An 18038-nucleotide genomic window follows, 5' to 3' on the forward strand; every position below is an offset into this window, starting at 1 on the left:
ATGGCATTCTGTGCACCGACTGTATAGATAGATAGATCCAGTGAACGAGAGGAGAAAGAGAGGGGGTGAAACTATAGATCAGTGCTGTTTTTCGTCGACTAAAACCAAGACCGAAACATTTTCGTCGACTACCTTTTTTCACTGACGAAAACTACATGGAAACTAAATGAAGACTAATATGGTGACTAAAGCTAAGACTAAATATACTGACAATTTCGTCAACAAAAAAAAAGATGAGATGAGATCAGGTACTCCTTCTAAAACAGAACAACTAAAGGGCGTTCCCTTCCCAGACACAGACCTGAGATCAGGTACTCCTTCAGAAACAGAACAACTAAAGGGCGTTCCCTTCCCAGACACAGACCTGAGATCAGGTACTCCTTCTAAAACAGAACAACTAAAGGGGTGTTCCCTTCCCAGACACTGACCTGAGATCAGGTACTCCTTCTAAAACAGAACAACTAAAGGGTGTTCCCTCCTAGACACAGACCTGAGATCAGGTACTCGTTCTTGAAACAGAACAACTAAAGGGCGTTCCCTTCCCAGACACAGACCTGAGATCAGGTACTCCTTCTAAAACAGAACAACTAAAGGGCGTTCCCTTCCCAGACACAGACCTGAGATCAGGTACTCCTTCTAAAACAGAACAACTAAAGGGCGTTCCCTTCCCAGACACTGACCTGAGATCAGGTACTCCTTCTTGCCGCTGGTGTCCAAGGTGACGCCGCAGACGGCGGAGACGGGCGCAGTGAAGATGGACTCGATGTCCTGGGTGGGCCCCTTGAACATCTGGACGGGGGTCAAAAGGTCAAGGTCAAAGGGGACAGCATCTGGGCACCAGCCTCTTCCACAAAAAAAAGCATCAAAGGGGATTCTATCCACACTTTTCCTGGGCCGTGTGTGCTCCAGTTCCTGTTGATTTCATTGGATATCATTGGTCATCTGACCAGTTTCATTGGCTTTCATTGGATCAAATCGACAGGAACTGGAGCACACACAGCCCAGGAAAAGTGTGGATACATCCTGACAGTTTTCTGAAATAGCTATGTTTCTATGTGTCAGTGGTTCTTCGATTTTTCAAAAAATAGCAGACTTAAAAGCCACTTGGTGGCGCGCTATACGAGCTTGTAGATCTGCATTAACCCCTTTTGGGGTTAATGCTAGAACACCAAAAGGGGTTCCTGCCCAAAATGGGTTAAACACTTTTCAACGTACAGTATTATGATTGGTTCCCCACTAAAAATGTTCAGTTCACAGTTAAAAATTGAACACCCTTTACGTCTGTGTGTTGGTTCCTGAAAAATGTACATTTTGGAGTTAGGTGGTTTCTTCCAGGACGGCAGAGATATGAACATAAGGTTGAAAATGGATGTAGTGTTCCTTATTTAATGGTCAGTGTGTTTGTGCGTGCGTGCATGCGTGTGTAACTTCCTAACCTTGATCTGCTTGATGTCATACTGGATCCTCTTGATGGGGTTTCCGTAGATGTCGTTCCCAGAATCCACCTCTCTCTCTCCCACCACCTTGGCACGGATCACTGCAGACGACACAGAGGACAGGGGTTAGCATGTTAGCATGTCGCCTGGTACTCTCAACCTCATAAATGGTAAATGGTGCATTTGTATAGCAACTTTATCCAAGGCTATAACTAGATCATTTAAAACATAAATATTTTAGAACATGATTTTGGTTGGTTTTTAGAATGATGATCAATCAATAGAACTAACACGGTATACTTTTAAGTTCTTATTTATATGCATTCACTATTTCAAGGTAAAAATTATAACCTCATGGCCCGCTCAGTGGGTCCACAGGTTGATAAACCACAGGACTGGATCCAGGGCTGGACTGGGACAACAATTCGGCCCAGACCGGCCCATCCACCACAACCAGCGTGCAGATAGCAGAAACTCTACCGCCCGCTCTGTCGAGGCACACACAAACAAACAAGCCCTAATACCACCACTTTTACAAACAACATGAATGATACAAACCAGCAGACAACTACACAACCCTTTGTAGGGTTGTGTAGAGGGTTTATTTGTCACTCATTTGCCCCCTACGGTCGCAGCCCACCCGGGAATATGCCCGGTTGTACGTCCTGTGGCCAGGCCAGCCCTGACTAGATCACAATAAAACTGTGTTTAAAAAGAAGAAAAGAAAGAAGAAAAAAAATGCTTTTGGACCGGGTGTTGTTTTTCTAAAAGCATGCCCACCCACTCTCATGAAGTTGAAGGACAATGAAACAGACAAGAACACGCCGCTAATATCGTTAAGTGTGCCAAAGGCCCTGTTTTTAATTTGTCTGAGTATATCCACCACATCCCTGGTTTAACCCATTCTGAACGGGAACCTTTTGGTGTTAGCATCATGTTATGCTTTAGCTATTGAAAAATAGCAGATCTACAAGCTCATAGCGCGCCACCGAGTGGCACGCTACGAGCTTGTAGGTCTGCTATTTTTGAAAAATCAAAGAACGACTGACATTTTTTAAAATCTGATCTCAGGTCAGAATGGGTTCATCAGACCAGTGTGTGTCCAGTGGAAACCTCGTATGAATCTGATCTCAGGTCAGAATGGTTTAACAGACTACAGATGGACGACAGTCAAAACAACCTTTATATACGGCCGCCTGAAGGAAGGCAGCGAACGACCAACACCAGACCCAAAGCCCAGACGGATTTATCCGCTTGGCTGATTATGCATACTATAGTGCCGTTTAAAAGGACATTTTCAACAAATAGCAGATGGGCATGACACATTGTTGTTGTTTCTTGACCCATTTAGACCTGTTGTATTCTCATTGGTTGTTGCTATAGCCTAACATGTGTCACAGTTACAAGCAGGAGGTTTTCGGACCCAAGTGCAGGACAGATGCAGAGTAGTGGAATAGTAGGACGTCTATTACCAAAACCCAGGAACACAAAGAGAACAAGAACTAGGAATACACTGGGAGAGTTCACTAGGAGCAAAAAACACTATAGTGACATAAAACATAAAACAATGTTTTACACGGGTGAACTCAACTGATAATCAACACAATGATTGGCTAAAAGACTAACAAGACAAGGTGGAAACACTGAGGTAATCATGGTACTGGTGAGACAACACAGGTAACATGAGCAACACAGGAAACACTTAACAGACTGCAAAATAAAAGCACACGATACAAGGGGAAAGTAAGACTATAAAACCAAGAATGCGACGCGTTGAGAGCTTGTAGATCAGCTATTTTTGGGGTGCAACCCCAGCACCTCTTTAGCTAGTGGAGATGGAGGTGTAACGACATGGATTCCTAAACAAATTTGTTCAATGCAAAATGCTGCTGTTCAAGTTCAGGAGACTTCAGAACAAAAAGCAATTCTCCTGAATGCTGCCTTCCTTCCGGCATGGCATGATAAAGGAGAGGAGGGGCATTGTGCATTTCTTTCACCATGTAGTGAATGCTGCATTCGTGGTCTGGAAAGGGGCAGTTGTTTAACAGATGGGGTAAAAGGGCAGGGGCTTATAAGCCCCCTTTGATGTCTATGTGTGCACGTCCCTGTATACGGTGCCAGCCTATATGTGGACCAGAGAAGACCAGACCCATGCACTGCAGACTGGCCTGGCTCTCTCTCCATCGGACTACAACTCCCTATCATCTTAGAGACATTGGACTACATCAGAAGACCAGACCAGACCAGACCCATGCACTGCTGACTGGCCTGGCTGTGGAGTAGACAGACACATGCAGACACACACCTCTCTCCACATAGACGCACACATACCTCTCTCCCCATAGACACACACACACACACACACACACACACACACACACACACACACACACACACACACACACACACACATCTCTCTCTCTCCATAGACAGACACACACACACCTCTCTCTCTCCATAGACAGACACACACCTCTCTCTCTCTCCATAGACAGACACACCTCTCTCTCTCTCTACATCCCCAGAACCCACTGCAGAAACACCAGAAGAAAGGAAGGAAGGAAGGAAGGAAGGGAGGAAATAAGAACTCTTCAAGAGAAGAAGTGCATTAAAAGGATACCACCAATAATGGCAACGGCACAACGGAGAAGAAGCTGAAAGACGCATGTGTGTGTGTGTGTGTGTGATTCTTTTCTTATTTTTTTTACAGCCTGACTGACTACATCAAGCTTCAGCTATGCTTTAGGGCATTTCTGCAGAATGGAAAATATGAGCAATACACACACACACACACACACACACACACACGTGCACACACACAAAAAGAGGAAACAAAGTTACTCTCACACGCACGTACGCAAGCACGCATGCAAACACATGCGTATACAAGCGTGCATGCGCTGCTGCATGCCTCTTATCCCCTCGGGTTCACTTCATGGCTTGGAGCAGACACAAGTATGGAGGTTCACTCACTGCTCCCGGAGTTAACGACGTCTGTCGTCCTCTCTCTCGCACCCCCCCCCCCCCCCACACACACACACACACACCCCTGTGTGCTCCAAGTCGCATGCTTTTCAGCACATGTAACCACATCACACAGCGTTGTTTTTCTTTTTTATCGCGGTTGAGGAATGAACTCCGGATGAGTGTTTGATTCCAGCGTCCCGCGGCGTGTAGCTTTAACAAGAGTCCAAAAATCCCCCCCCACCCCCCTCACTCCCCCCCCTCCTATCAGCAAGAAGCAAAAACTTCAGTCTTTTTTGAGGGGCGCTATAGCCCCTCCTATCACCAGTAAGACGCGCAAACGCGGGAAGCGAACGCAGCTCGTACATATTTGGGGTTTTTTAAGATTTATTTTGAAGTTATTTTTTTAAGTTAAGTTATTTTTCTTAGCCATAACCATTATAAGGAGTCCCCAAAGCAGCTATACGTCCAAATATGGAGTGTGTTGCATCAATCACAAACAAATCACTCAGCTCCATGTATGGGCACAAAGGGGACACACACACACACACACACGGACACACACACACAGACACACAGACATGATCTGCTAGGTCTCATAGTAAGTGCTCACTGCGTTCGCAACTATTAGTGTAGATTTACGTCCTATACACAAACATTAAATGCCCATTGACAATGAATGGAGACTTTTACATGATAGCAACGCCATCATGTGGTGAGACTTTGCAGATCGGCTGTTTTAGCAGCGCTAAACAGCGACCGGTGCGCCACTAAGCATAATGACCTGGCTTTATGCAAACACATACGAGAACAGAGTACACACTATAAACAAATGCAAATGCACAAACACACACGCAAGCGCACGTGCACACACACACACACACACACACACACACACACACACGCAAGCGCACGTACACACGCACACACACACACACGCGCGCGCAAGCGCACGCACACGCAAGCGCACGTACATACACACACACACACACACACACAGCAGTATACCTGGCTGGCACTCTCTTCTACATTCCTGGCCTTTTTTCCGTTCTCATTTCCTGGCTTGGTTCGTTCTGAACTAACCCCACAGACTAATGAGCTCACAGCAGACAGACAGACAGACAGACAGACAGACAGACAGACAGAGAGAGAGAGAGAGAGACAGACAGACAGACAGACAGACAGACAGACAGACAGACAGAGAGAGAGAGAGACAGACAGACAGACAGACAGACAGACAGACAGACAGAGAGACAGAGAGAGAGAGAGAGAGAGACAGGCAGGCAGAAGGGAGGAGAGACTGTACAAAAGGTGTAAACAACTACTACTACGATAACCTACTAGCCACTTATCTATCTATCTGCTTACCAACTATGAGTCCATGATGTGACAGAGGGGTCAGAGTTGAACGAAATGCATACACGGTCAACAGTACAAATGACACTAGTTTTGTGGCGCCCACCCCTTAGCCCACCCCGCTACAGGCTTTGTCAGGGTCAGGAATCGGTTCAGGAATCAATATATTAATGGCAAAACTATTTCCTATACAGCTCTTAAGTCCCAAAATCATAACTTAACTTGTTTTGCTTTAAAATATAATAAAGAAATATGCAGTCACTCTAGAGTCGGGCCATAGATTGGTCCCACCCGTACACGGTCTATCAGCCAACATACAGTTGCGCCCCCCCCCCCCCACACACACACACACACACACACACACACAGCTCCACAAACCACCAGTTGACCCACATTTAAAATCCCCCCCCCCCCCTCCAACCATCCCAACACTTAATGACTTATACATGCGTATCAGATACAGAAGCAGAACTACGCAATGTTTTCCATGAACGGTCCTGCATGTAAGTTAGAACACACAGAGGAGAGGAGAGGAGAGGAGAGGAGAGGAGAGGAGCTATACCCCCGTTGGTTTCAGTGACTCCACCGCATGGCTGGCCTCCTCTCTCTCTCTGTCTCTCTGTCTCTCTCTCTCTCTTTTCATACTCCCAGTGGCCACCAAATCATCCCTGACCGATCCTCCTCCTTCCCCCTAAAGGCTGACTTGTACTTCGTCGTGCGCCTTAAAAACAGCCGATCTACAAGCTCCACAACGCAGGGAGAGTGTTGGGACTGGGAGCTTGTACATCAGCTATTTTTGGGGCGCAAAAACCAGCACTCTTTAGCTAGTGGATTTCTAAACAAGTTTGATCAGCGCAAAATATACTGCGTTCAGAGGAAATAAAGCCTTTCTCCTGAATGCTGCCTTTCGGTATAATGGAAAGGAAAGGAAAGCAGTGGCATTTTGCATTCCTTTCACCATATTATAGCACATAATAATATATACTGTAGTAATACATAATAGTACATGCTGCATTCGTGTTCTAGAAAGGTCTTTTTTGTGTGTTTACAGACGGGTATATAGGGCAGGGGCTGATTTAGAAACGTAGATTTGGAAACGTGCAGAGAAAGCAGGTAGTGATGCAGCTCTGGTCCATGAGGAAGGCCATGGACCAGAGCTACATCCCTACCTGCTGTCTCTGCACGCATGTGTCCATCTGTACAGATCTGTACAGATAGTACAGTTCACAAATCTTGCTGCCGTGTTTTGCACATCGTTGTATTTCTCCCAAATAGGAATGGGAGGTTTTTTTTGTCATTGGTCATAGTTTCAAACTCACGTTGTGCTGTATGTGTGTAATCTGTGGGAAGTACGTGTCTCTGATGTCTTGGTATATATAGTGGGGGCAGGTGGTTTTATAAAGTGTATATAGCTCTGTTTTGTTTCCCACCACATTCTGTGTGCTATTTCAACCAATTTAAATCAGATTGCTTCCTCGAAACGACCCATTGTATAATGACGGATACACCGGCCAGACCGCCGCGGCCGGCGGTCTCTCTCTCTCTCTCTCTCTCTCTAATCTAATCTCGACAGGCCAGAAATCACATTTAAACAACACAGCCGCACAATGACGACGCAGCGGCAGCGTGCCGCGCGCTAACTAGCTTGTGAAATGTACTGCCAGTGCTCCGCGCTGCAAAGTCAATAAACAACAGGCCCTGTATAATCTTCTGTTTGGAATTATAAACCATAACAATGACAACCTTTCCTGCTATCCAGAGTAATCACCCGCTCCCCGGAAGATTAACCCATTCTGGGCGGAAACCCCTTTTGGTGTTTTAAACATCGTGTTATGATTTAGCTATTGAAAAACAGCAGATCTACAAGCTCATACGAGCCTGTAGGTCTGCTATTTTTGAAAAATCGTTATGTGGCGCAAATCATTGAATAGATATATTAGAGCGAACATTTTTAACTAAAATATTTGCTTCAGGGGAGGTCCCTGGAACTACATATTTTGAGATGGGGGTCCGTGTGGCCCAATAGAGATAATTCTGGGGGTCCTTGACATGAAAAAGGTTGAGCACCACCACTGACATATACAGTAGAAACATAGGGTTTTTCAGAGAAATTTTAGGATTTAGAAGCCTTTTTTTTAAATCGACCTCAGTCCAAAACGGGTTAAAGGTTTGCACGAACGCAGTCACGATTATGTAGAGACGCAGCAGAAATAAGTAGAGGCACATTCTTTAACCCATTCTGACCTGAGATCAGATTCATACGAGGTTTCCACTGGACACACACTGGTCTGATTAACCCATTCTGACCTGAGATCAGATTCTAAAAATGTCAGTCGTTCTTCGAATTTTTCAAAAATAGCAGACCTACAAGCTCGTATCGCGCCACTCGGTGGCGCGATACGAGCTTGTAGATCTGCTATTTTTCAATAGCTAAAGCATAACATGATGCTGAACACCAAAACGGGTTCCCGGTCGGAATGGGTTAAAAAAAGTTCAATCCCTGGGTCCACAAATAACCTGATTAAAACTGTTATTACTGTACAAATGTCTGATGATAACACAACATTATGTAACACACCATCTTACACGAAACATGTGGTGTAATAAGGGAACTAAGTATATATAGGCCTACATTAACCAAGCACTGTCTGCACCCGAGTACAATTTTGACTTGATTTTACTTTGACTTGATTTTATTTCCAATAATTTTACTTCTACTCCACTAAAATGGTAAAAGGTGCATTTATCCAAGGCTCTTTACATACATGTGTCACACACACCTTCACACAGATTGTGCATTACGTCATTCACACACACACACACACACACACACACACACATTCATACACCGATGGCGGCGGAAACCATGCAAGGCACCAACCTGCACATCGGGAGCAATCAGGGGTTCAGAGTCTTGCTCAAGGACACTTCGACATTAACTCTGGGGGAGCCCACCACAGGGTTTGAACTGGCAACCATCCAGCCACTCTAGTAGTATATTGTATTAATCATACAACCATGTGAGGGACAGTATATCTTTAACCACTTTGTCACACAGTAGTCCTGTGCATTGCATAAATATAGTGAAATATACCATTAGCTTTACAGATTTGTAATTTTTGTCAACGTAATTTCCTTGAGCGGTAAAAGCACTTCCACCAAAATCCCACAACTTCCACCCAAAGAGAATTACAGTGTCTACAGCGTAGGTGTGGACAGCGTGAGCGCTCCTTTAATTATCTTTTGTTTGTGGCTTTCGCCTTTATTTTATATTTTTTATGGAGGGACAGACAGACAGACAGACAGTAGGGACAGACAGAGGGACAGACGGACAGTAGGGACAGACAGAGGGACAGACAGACAGTAGGGACAGACAGAGGGACAGACAGACAGTAGGCTGACAGACAGACAGACAGACAGACAGACAGACAGACAGACAGTAGGCTGACAGACAGACAGACAGACAGACAGACAGACAGACAGACAGACAGACAGACAGACAGACAGACAGACAGACAGTAGGCTGACAGACAGACAGTAGGCTGACAGACAGACAGACAGTAGGCTGACAGACAGACAGACAGACAGACAGTAGGCTGACAGACAGACAGACAGACAGACAGTAGGCTGACGGACAGACAGACAGTAGGCTGACAGACAGACAGACAGACAGACAGACAGACAGACAGACAGTAGGCTGACAGACAGACAGACAGACAGACAGACAGACAGACAGACAGACAGACAGACAGTAGGCTGACAGACAGACAGACAGACAGACAGTAGGCTGACAGACAGACAGACAGTAGGCTGACAGACAGACAGACAGACAGACAGACAGTAGGCTGACAGACAGACAGACAGTAGGCTGACAGACAGACAGACAGACAGACAGACAGTAGGCTGACAGACAGACAGACAGTAGGCTGACGGACAGACAGACAGTAGGCTGACAGACAGACAGTAGGCAGACAGACAGACAGACAGACAGACAGACAGACAGACAGACAGACAGACAGACAGACAGACAGACAGTAGGCTGACAGACAGACAGACAGTAGGCTGACAGACAGACAGACAGACAGACAGTAGGCTGACAGACAGACAGACAGTAGGCTGACGGACAGACAGACAGTAGGCTGACAGACAGACAGTAGGCTGACAGACAGACAGACAGTAGGCTGACAGACAGACAGACAGTAGGCTGACAGGAGATGGGGAGAGAGATGGAGGGAGGGGGGGGGGTGACATGCAGTATAAAGGCCGTCGGGATCGGGAGTCGAACCCGCGGCCCACACTGCCAGACTGGATTATACCAGCCACGGTGCCTTCATGGACCGCTGAGCCACGGCCCAGAAAAGCTCATATACAGTAGGTCTATATCTACAGTATCTCAGGTTCAGGTTCAGGTTTATTTGTCATGTGTATAGATACAGAGTATAAATACAATGAAATTTGTTTTGCTCAGAGCACTCTCAGTCTTACATACACAGGACATAAACAGTATCTCATACTGTACATGGAACTGTGCCTCAATTAGACCAGATGTTCCCAGATAACTTAAAAAAATACATGAGGAATTAATAACTTAAGCCCTATTTCAAAAATATTTGTGCGAGTTTATTGCACAGACAGACAGACCCAGGACACTATGTCTGGGCAGGGCCACTGGGGAACTTCCCTTTGTGGGCAGCTGACTGTGGGAAAAGACAGTCAAAGTGTGTGTGTGTGTGTGTGTGTGTGTGTGTGTGTGTGTGTGTGTGTGTGTGTGTGTGTGTGTGTGTGTGTGTGTGTGTGTGTGAGGTGGGTCTATGACACGGCTTCATTCTTTTGGCCTGTGGTCTGACCGACGGAACCATCGAGCATGGAAAACAGAAGGTGACTACTGTACACACACACACACACACACACACACACACACACACACAGTAAACAATCCACAAGTCACCGGCCTCTGTGAAGTTTATAGTGTACAGACATGTGAATATACGCACACACACACACACGCACGCACGCACGTACGTGATGAGGCCAAATGGCAAGTCAAAACAACTATTTTGCCATTGAATGCATATTGGTGATGGTGGTGGGAGCTTTTAATTCGTGAGTCAATTCTATAACTCTGAGAGGAGTACAAATGGACCCAAATGAAGTCCCCCACTTTGACAACATTAGAGGCCCCCCCCCCCCCCCCCCCTCCCCTCCAGCAGCAAAGATTTGACATTTGACAAAACATTCATCATTGAATATATATTTCAGAGCGAACATTAACTAAATGATTTGCTTCTGGGGGTTCCTGGAACTACATATTTTCAGATGGGGGTCCGTGGCCCAATAGAGATAATTCTGGGGGTCCTTGACAGGAAAAAGGTTGAGCACCACTAACCTATAGAAACATGGGTTTTTCAGAAAAATGATTTTTTTTAATCGAAATGGGTCTGAAATGGGTCTGAATTAACATAAGAGACTGTTTTTTTTTTAACAGATAATGGCCGTTCTGGGCATTCCATTACAAACAGGCCGGCCCACTGGGCCACCCACCAGGCCATAATTATTAGAACGTGACCATTGTGCACTTTGTAAACAACATGTCTGTTGTTACACCCATCGTTTATATGTGGGCCTTTCTGGGCAACCGCCCGACCGACCGCCACAGCGAAATGCACTCCTCTTTCATCCTCCACCCCCGACTCTGTTTTGGATCCATGATTGATGATTCAATCATGACACCCCCTTCAGAACCATTCAGAACCCACTGCTTTGGGCTCGGGGGGGATTAGACTAGCTTCGGTAGAGGGCGCTATAAGTCCACGGGTTCATGTACTTTTTATTTGCATTGTAATCTCCACAGGGGGGGGGGCTTTAGATCGCCTCGTATAAGAACTGTGTTTGAAAAATAAACATGTCATCCCGGCCGTTTCACTCATATGGATATGAAGAATCAACTGACTGTGCCAGATGGGGGCGGTATTGGGTAACCATGTTCCCCAACACAGCAACCATCTGGGATCTCTCAGGGAGTTGAGCTAACACCGAACCGCTCCGTGGTTCGAACCAATCAGCGTGAGCTAAGGGCGGGACATGTGCGAAACTGGATGTGAAGCTATATAGATACGTCAATATGACTGGTTGTGTTTGCACGCCCACACGCTGATAGACAGACGGTCCCATCCAATCAACTACCAAGTATCTTGAAAAAAAGGAACAGCCCCGTCATCGAATTTGCTTCCGAGATCCCAGATCCCAATAAGCTGTGAAACAAATTTGTGTAGCAAGCTTTTTGGATCTGGCAGCGTCAGGTTAATGTAGAATCAACTGACTGAGAGAAAACACTATATTGTTACTGCTGCTGAATTAGTTACATTTTCGCTAGAAACAACAGACTGTATCATTATGACTTAGTGACTGTCGCAAACGATACAGAGACACCTCCCTGACAATAACGCAGAGACAGCTTGTATAGGTCTGCTATTTTTGAAAAATCGTTAAAATGTGCCTCAAATCTTTCAGAAAATTGTCATGATTTAGATTTTTATTTCTTTTTTGACGTCAGGCCTGAATGGGTTAACCACATGAACGTTAGGCCCTATAGATTTAACCACATGAACGTTAGGCCCTATAGATTTAACCACATGAACGTAACGTTAGGCCCTATAGATTTAACCACATGAACGTAACGTTAGGCCCTATAGATTTAACCACATGAACGTAACGTTAGGCCCTATAGATTTAACCACATGAACGTAACGTTAGGCCCTATAGATTTAACCACATGAACGTAACGTTAGGCCCTATAGATTTAACCACATGAACATTAGGCCCTATAGATTCTGGGCACGTCATAAAAGCCCAAAACTGGCAAACATTCTGCAAAGATATAAAACACTGAAACGTTTATCTGTTTACAACACGTCATGATGACGCGTTGGTGAGTTTACAGATATATCTATTTATTTACGCTATTCCACCGCGGGCGATGAAGGACTACGAGCGGACCTCGCTTCCCGGACGACGCGCCGTGTTGACGCACACACACACACACACACACACACACACGCCCCTACACACACACACACACGCCCCTAGAGTCAACACGGAGGCCCCGGGGCCCCGAACCGCACGCAAACATCCCGGGACGTCCCGTCCAAGACATCCTGCACCAGAGCACGCCACCTGAGTCACACCTGAAACATATAGAGCTGTCACCAAACAGACACATGGCTCTACCCCTCTCAGGGGGTGTGTGTGACTGTGTGTGACTGTGTGTGTGTGTGTGTGTGTGTGTGTGTGTGTGTGTGTGTGTGTGTGTGTGTGTCTCCGTGTGAGAGAAAGCGAAAAAAGACAGAAAAGGTCATAGTACTGTTTTCTCCATTCTTTCTCGTTTAAAATGAGTCTCTCTCACACAGTGTGTGAGAGAGTGTTGTGTGTGTGTTCTCTCATGGGTACGAGGGAGGGGTGTTTACTCTCATGGGTACATGGAGGCAGAGGGGGGGGGGGGGTGGGGGGGGGGGTTACATGGAGGCATATGTTAGAAAAGGAAAAGGGCCAAGACTTTTTTTATTGCATTTGTACTCATGAGCACACCCTGAACTGACAGCCAGATGGACCCCTGGGGGAGAGCGTGCACGTGTGTGCTGTGTGTGCATGTGTGCTTACGTGCGTATATTATTGCATGTGTGTACTGTGAACCAACGGCACCAGTGCAGTTGGCCAAATGTGGCATATCTGTGTGACTGTGTGTGTGTGTGTGTTCATAATTAATGCGAGCCCAGGCACCAGCGTCAGTAGGCCAATCATTCTGGCTGCATACTGCATGTATGCAGACTAATATGTGTGGGGTGTGTGTGTGTGCATGCGTCTGTGCGTGCGTGCGCGTGTGTGTCCAAGCATTACACCGGGGCAGAGTGGGAAAACCCCAGCAGCATTCCTGCAATTCCTCGCGGCACCACCCCTCAAAGAGAGAGAGAGAGATATAGAGAGACACCACCCCTCAAAGAGAGAGAGAGACACCACCCCTCAAAGAGAGAGAGAGAGAGAGAGAGAGAGAGAGAGAGAGAGAGAGAGAGAGAGAGAGAGAGAGAGAGAGAGAGAAGAGGGGAATGGAATGGAAGGACGGAGGGATGGATGGAAAGAGAGAGAGAGAGAGAGAGAGCTCCGTGGTGGTGTGACATATTCCGCGGTTTGCCATTCAATCCTCTCATTTTTCGACACAATCTGCCTGCTCCACTTTCTCCATCTCTCTCTCTCTCTCTCCCCCCCCCCCTCCACACACACACACACACACACACACACACACACACACACACACATACACACACACACACAGTGGCCCATGTTATCTCTCTCTCTCTCTCTCTCTCTCTCTCTCTCTGCCACGTTGTGCTGAAGGCCGGCCAGCGGTGGAATGCTGAACCTGGCAGCTTTTTTTTGGGATTTGGAGTTTTTTAAATAAATGATAAGATGCTTCTATTGTCTTTATGTGTTTTACACCATGATGGCGAGGAGCGAGGGAGTCCCAGTGCAGTGCACTTTGGAAATTAAGGGCTGTATTTTGCATGTCTTATAAGTACCAGGTCTTATTCCCTATAACTTGAGTAAACTAAAGACCTGGAGGTGTGATCATCAATGCTCTTTGGCCACTCATAATAGCCAAATGGCATTGATCACGCCTCCAGGTCTTTAGTTTACTCAAGTTATAGGTAATAAATAATTAAGTGTTTTTTAAAGTCGGCGATATCCTCTGGACGTTGGTGTTGCTACTAGACTATTATGGACAGGCACACTATAAAGTAAAAGTACATCAGCAATGTTTATCCTTATTTCTTCATATAATAATAATAATAATAATATCTGATCTTCAAGGAACCTGGATTTGAAAGCTGTCAATATGTGTCTCCCTTGTGTATTACTGTCATTACTGTGCTTTCACTGCTTTCCTATCTCTCTCTCTCTCTCTCTCTCTCTATGACAAGTTGATGTCTCCATCTCTCTCAATGGGAAGTCATGCACTCACGCCCGTCACCCACATGATGACAGCCCTCCACAGGGGTCCATTTGGTGCCACTTTGCACACAACACCCAGAGCTACGGTGGTGACGCTGTGGATGTGACAGTGTGACTGACTGAGAGGACAGGAAAGGAAAGGTACTATGTTTACCCTGCAGGGTAACTGGACTAAGCTCAATAACTTGTTTACAGCCAGGCCCTGCTCATAGAACATTTCATGGTAGGGGTTCAATGCCTTGTCCATAAAGGGCACTTCAGCGGTGGTAATTTTAACGTGCAGGTCCGGGGATACGAACTATAGCGACCTTCACGATATCAAGACCGCTCCGCAAACCGTTCGGCCACCGCTGCCTATAAGAAGTATCGAATGTACCAGACGGACTATGAAACAAGAGCATTTTGCAATGTCGCAGGTAAACAATAACAGTGTGTGTGTCTGTGTGTGTGTAATGCAATGCAATAATGCATGCAGGGCAGAATTAGGACGATATCCACTCATATTCAAAATAAAAAAAGAGAGCACTTAAATTCTACAACGCACTTATGAAAGAAAGTGACCCAGATGCACTCCATAACAAAAGGCGCACACACACACACACACACACACACACACACACACACACACACACACACACACACACACACACACACACACACACACACACACACACACACACACACACACACACACACACACACACACACACACACACACACACACACACACACACACACACACACACACACACACACACACACACACACACACACACACACACACACACACAGCAAAACTCTAGAGAGATGCCCCCTCAGCCAGCTGGCCCTGGAACTCTGCGCATGCACAAACACAAACGGCGCCACCAGATAGAAGACCCATTGGACTATACAGTATAAGCCACTAAGCCACATTATAAAACAGCAAAAAGGAAAACTATCCGACACATTGGAAAGAAGCAACACAAAAGCAGAGTAAACTAGACTGCTATATCTGGCCCTAAACAGAGAGGGAATACACTGTGGCAGAATACCTGAGCACCGTGACCGACCCAAAACAAAGACACATCTTAAACTAGGTACAGACTCAGTGATCTTGCGATGGAGAAAGGCCGTCATAGGCAGACCTGTATCCCGAGAGAAGACAGACTACTAGAGTCACTAGACTATGCACCCACTGCACACAAAACCAAGTGGAAACCGAGCTACACTTCCTAACCATCCTGTCCACTGTACCAACACATCAGAGACACATATACAGTAGCCTACTTCCCACAGATTACAACCACACACAGAGATTTTGAAGACATGACTAATGACAAAAACAAAACTCCCATATCTGCTGGGCGAAGTAAAACAATGTGCAAACACAGCAGCAAGATGTGTGCGCTGCAGCTGTGACAGGAGGATAATCAAATGGAACACAACCACCCTAAAGACTAAGCATAATGGTGTGTATTCCTGCACCAGCCGCATTGAGTGATCTCGGTATACATATAGAAATTTATTTATTGAAGACTCTGACAAATACGTACATACATTTTGTTTCGATTGTATTGCTGTATTGTTGTATTGTGCCTTTTGTTTTGGCAATGTATACGTATGTTTTCTCATGCAAATAAAGCTGTTTGAATTGGAATAAATTTTTTACTGGGGACCCCCCCCCACCCACACACACACGTGTGTGTGTGGGGGGGGTCCCCAGTAAAAATGAGGAACAAAATTAAGTCCCCTCTTTTTTGACTATTCAAAATTAGCAGATCTGCATCAGCTGCATCATTATCTATAGCCTAGGCTACATCCAACCAATGTTGAAAATAAATCATGTTAGTCCACATCTAATTGGGTCCAGAGCCAAAGAAATGGCATAGGTCATAGGGGGGGGGGGGGGTGACATTGAAAATGTTTGAGAAGAAGTGACTATGGGGGAAATAAAATAAATAGTACGTCACACGGAAGAGAACAGCCGCCCTGCCAGTGGCCCAGCCAGCCCCAAACAACAAGACAGAGTGAGCTTGTTGTATAGTATAGATCTGCTATTCTTATAGATTCTTCTCCCTTTGTACTATGAATAATTGTTGTGTGTTTTTCTAATACTCACCTACATCTGCGTTGCAGAACGCCTGTTGCGGATGCACGGGCGCGCAGCTGCAGGCTTCCGTCAGCTCGTCCACCCTCCACAGGACCAGCAGCACCAGCGTGCACAGCGCGTGCACCGAAAAGAAGCCCATCTTTAGAGAAATGTGCGTCTAGTGCGTGTGTCCCGTTCCTGGAGTATTAGAATCTCTCTCTGGTTAAAAAAAATGGATTAAAACAAATGTATGCGTCGCAGTAGCACTCTCTCTCGCTCTCTCTGGGTCCAAGTAGTGTGTGTTGGATGTCTCTCTATCTCTCTCTCTCTCTCCGGTTATGGCAGTTATAAGAATGTCAACAATCTTCTTAACGGCTGCGTTTTTTAGAAGAGCTGATCTCTGCAGCTGCTGTTTCGCTTTAATGATCGGCTGATGTTTACACAGCCAGCCAGCCAGCCAAGCCAAGCCAACACTGCAGGAATACCAACAAAAAAAACCCTGAGCTATTATAATTTTCTAGGACGAAATTGGGAAATGACGTATATATATACGTCGTCTAGCTGTACCTTATTAAAAAAAAAGAAGATGCGACGAAATGACGTAGTCTTGTTGCCGTTCTGAAAGCCCCGTTCGTTCGTCCAGCGGTGTGACTGTCCTGTCTGTCTGGAAGTATAACGGGACCGCCTGTTGTTATTTTCTGGGACTCAGAGAGAGGCGGTTTTATAATAAAGCTGCTCCCCCGTCCCGAGTCTATGGTCCCGACTGACTGACTGACTGACTGGTGACTCCTCCCATTACCAGTCCTCTGTGTGTCTGTGTCGGAGAGGACTCGGCCGGCAGGAGGCGCTAAAAACACCCCCAGTTGGTCTGTGTCTCCTTATAGCCAATCTGAGAATCCCATCGACAAATATTCGGGAAAACAGCGCCTCCGCTGTTACAGTCTGTCTTGAGAGACTACCTTATAGCAGGACAGTGGTTCTCTCTCAACCTCTTCAGGCTGGAAGGAACCCCCAAAATAATCACACTGTTCACAAAATAATCACATATATATATAATATATATATATATTATTATTTTTGGGAATGTTTTAAGCTTAAAACATTCACTCTAGAGCAGGGGTGTGCAACTTTGATGATGGAGAGGGGCACTATATTTACACACTCACTCCAGAGGGGCCACATTGCATATTACCGTTATAGCAAAAAAA

At 45.9% G+C, this 18038-nt stretch overlaps 1 protein-coding gene across 1 annotated transcript in view; it reads right to left on the reverse strand.

Moving 5' to 3' along the window:
• The window catches only part of LOC308332657 (metalloproteinase inhibitor 2-like), a 23097-nt gene extending 5519 nt beyond the window's left edge, over positions 1–17578 (reverse strand). Inside the window, exons 1-3 of the mRNA XM_080788666.1 lie at positions 16861–17578; positions 1437–1537; positions 681–789 (exon numbers count right to left, since the gene is read on the reverse strand). Coding sequence (XP_080644792.1) covers positions 681–789; positions 1437–1537; positions 16861–16990 — 340 coding nt within the window. The 5' untranslated portion in view covers positions 16991–17578. The remainder of the gene's footprint in view (positions 1–680; positions 790–1436; positions 1538–16860) is intronic.
• Between the last annotated feature and the right edge of the window lie 460 nt (positions 17579–18038).

The sequence above is a fragment of the Protomyctophum bolini genome, assembly GCF_963924005.1.
Source record: "Protomyctophum bolini genome assembly, chromosome: 18".
Taxonomy (NCBI): domain Eukaryota; kingdom Metazoa; phylum Chordata; class Actinopteri; order Myctophiformes; family Myctophidae; genus Protomyctophum; species Protomyctophum bolini.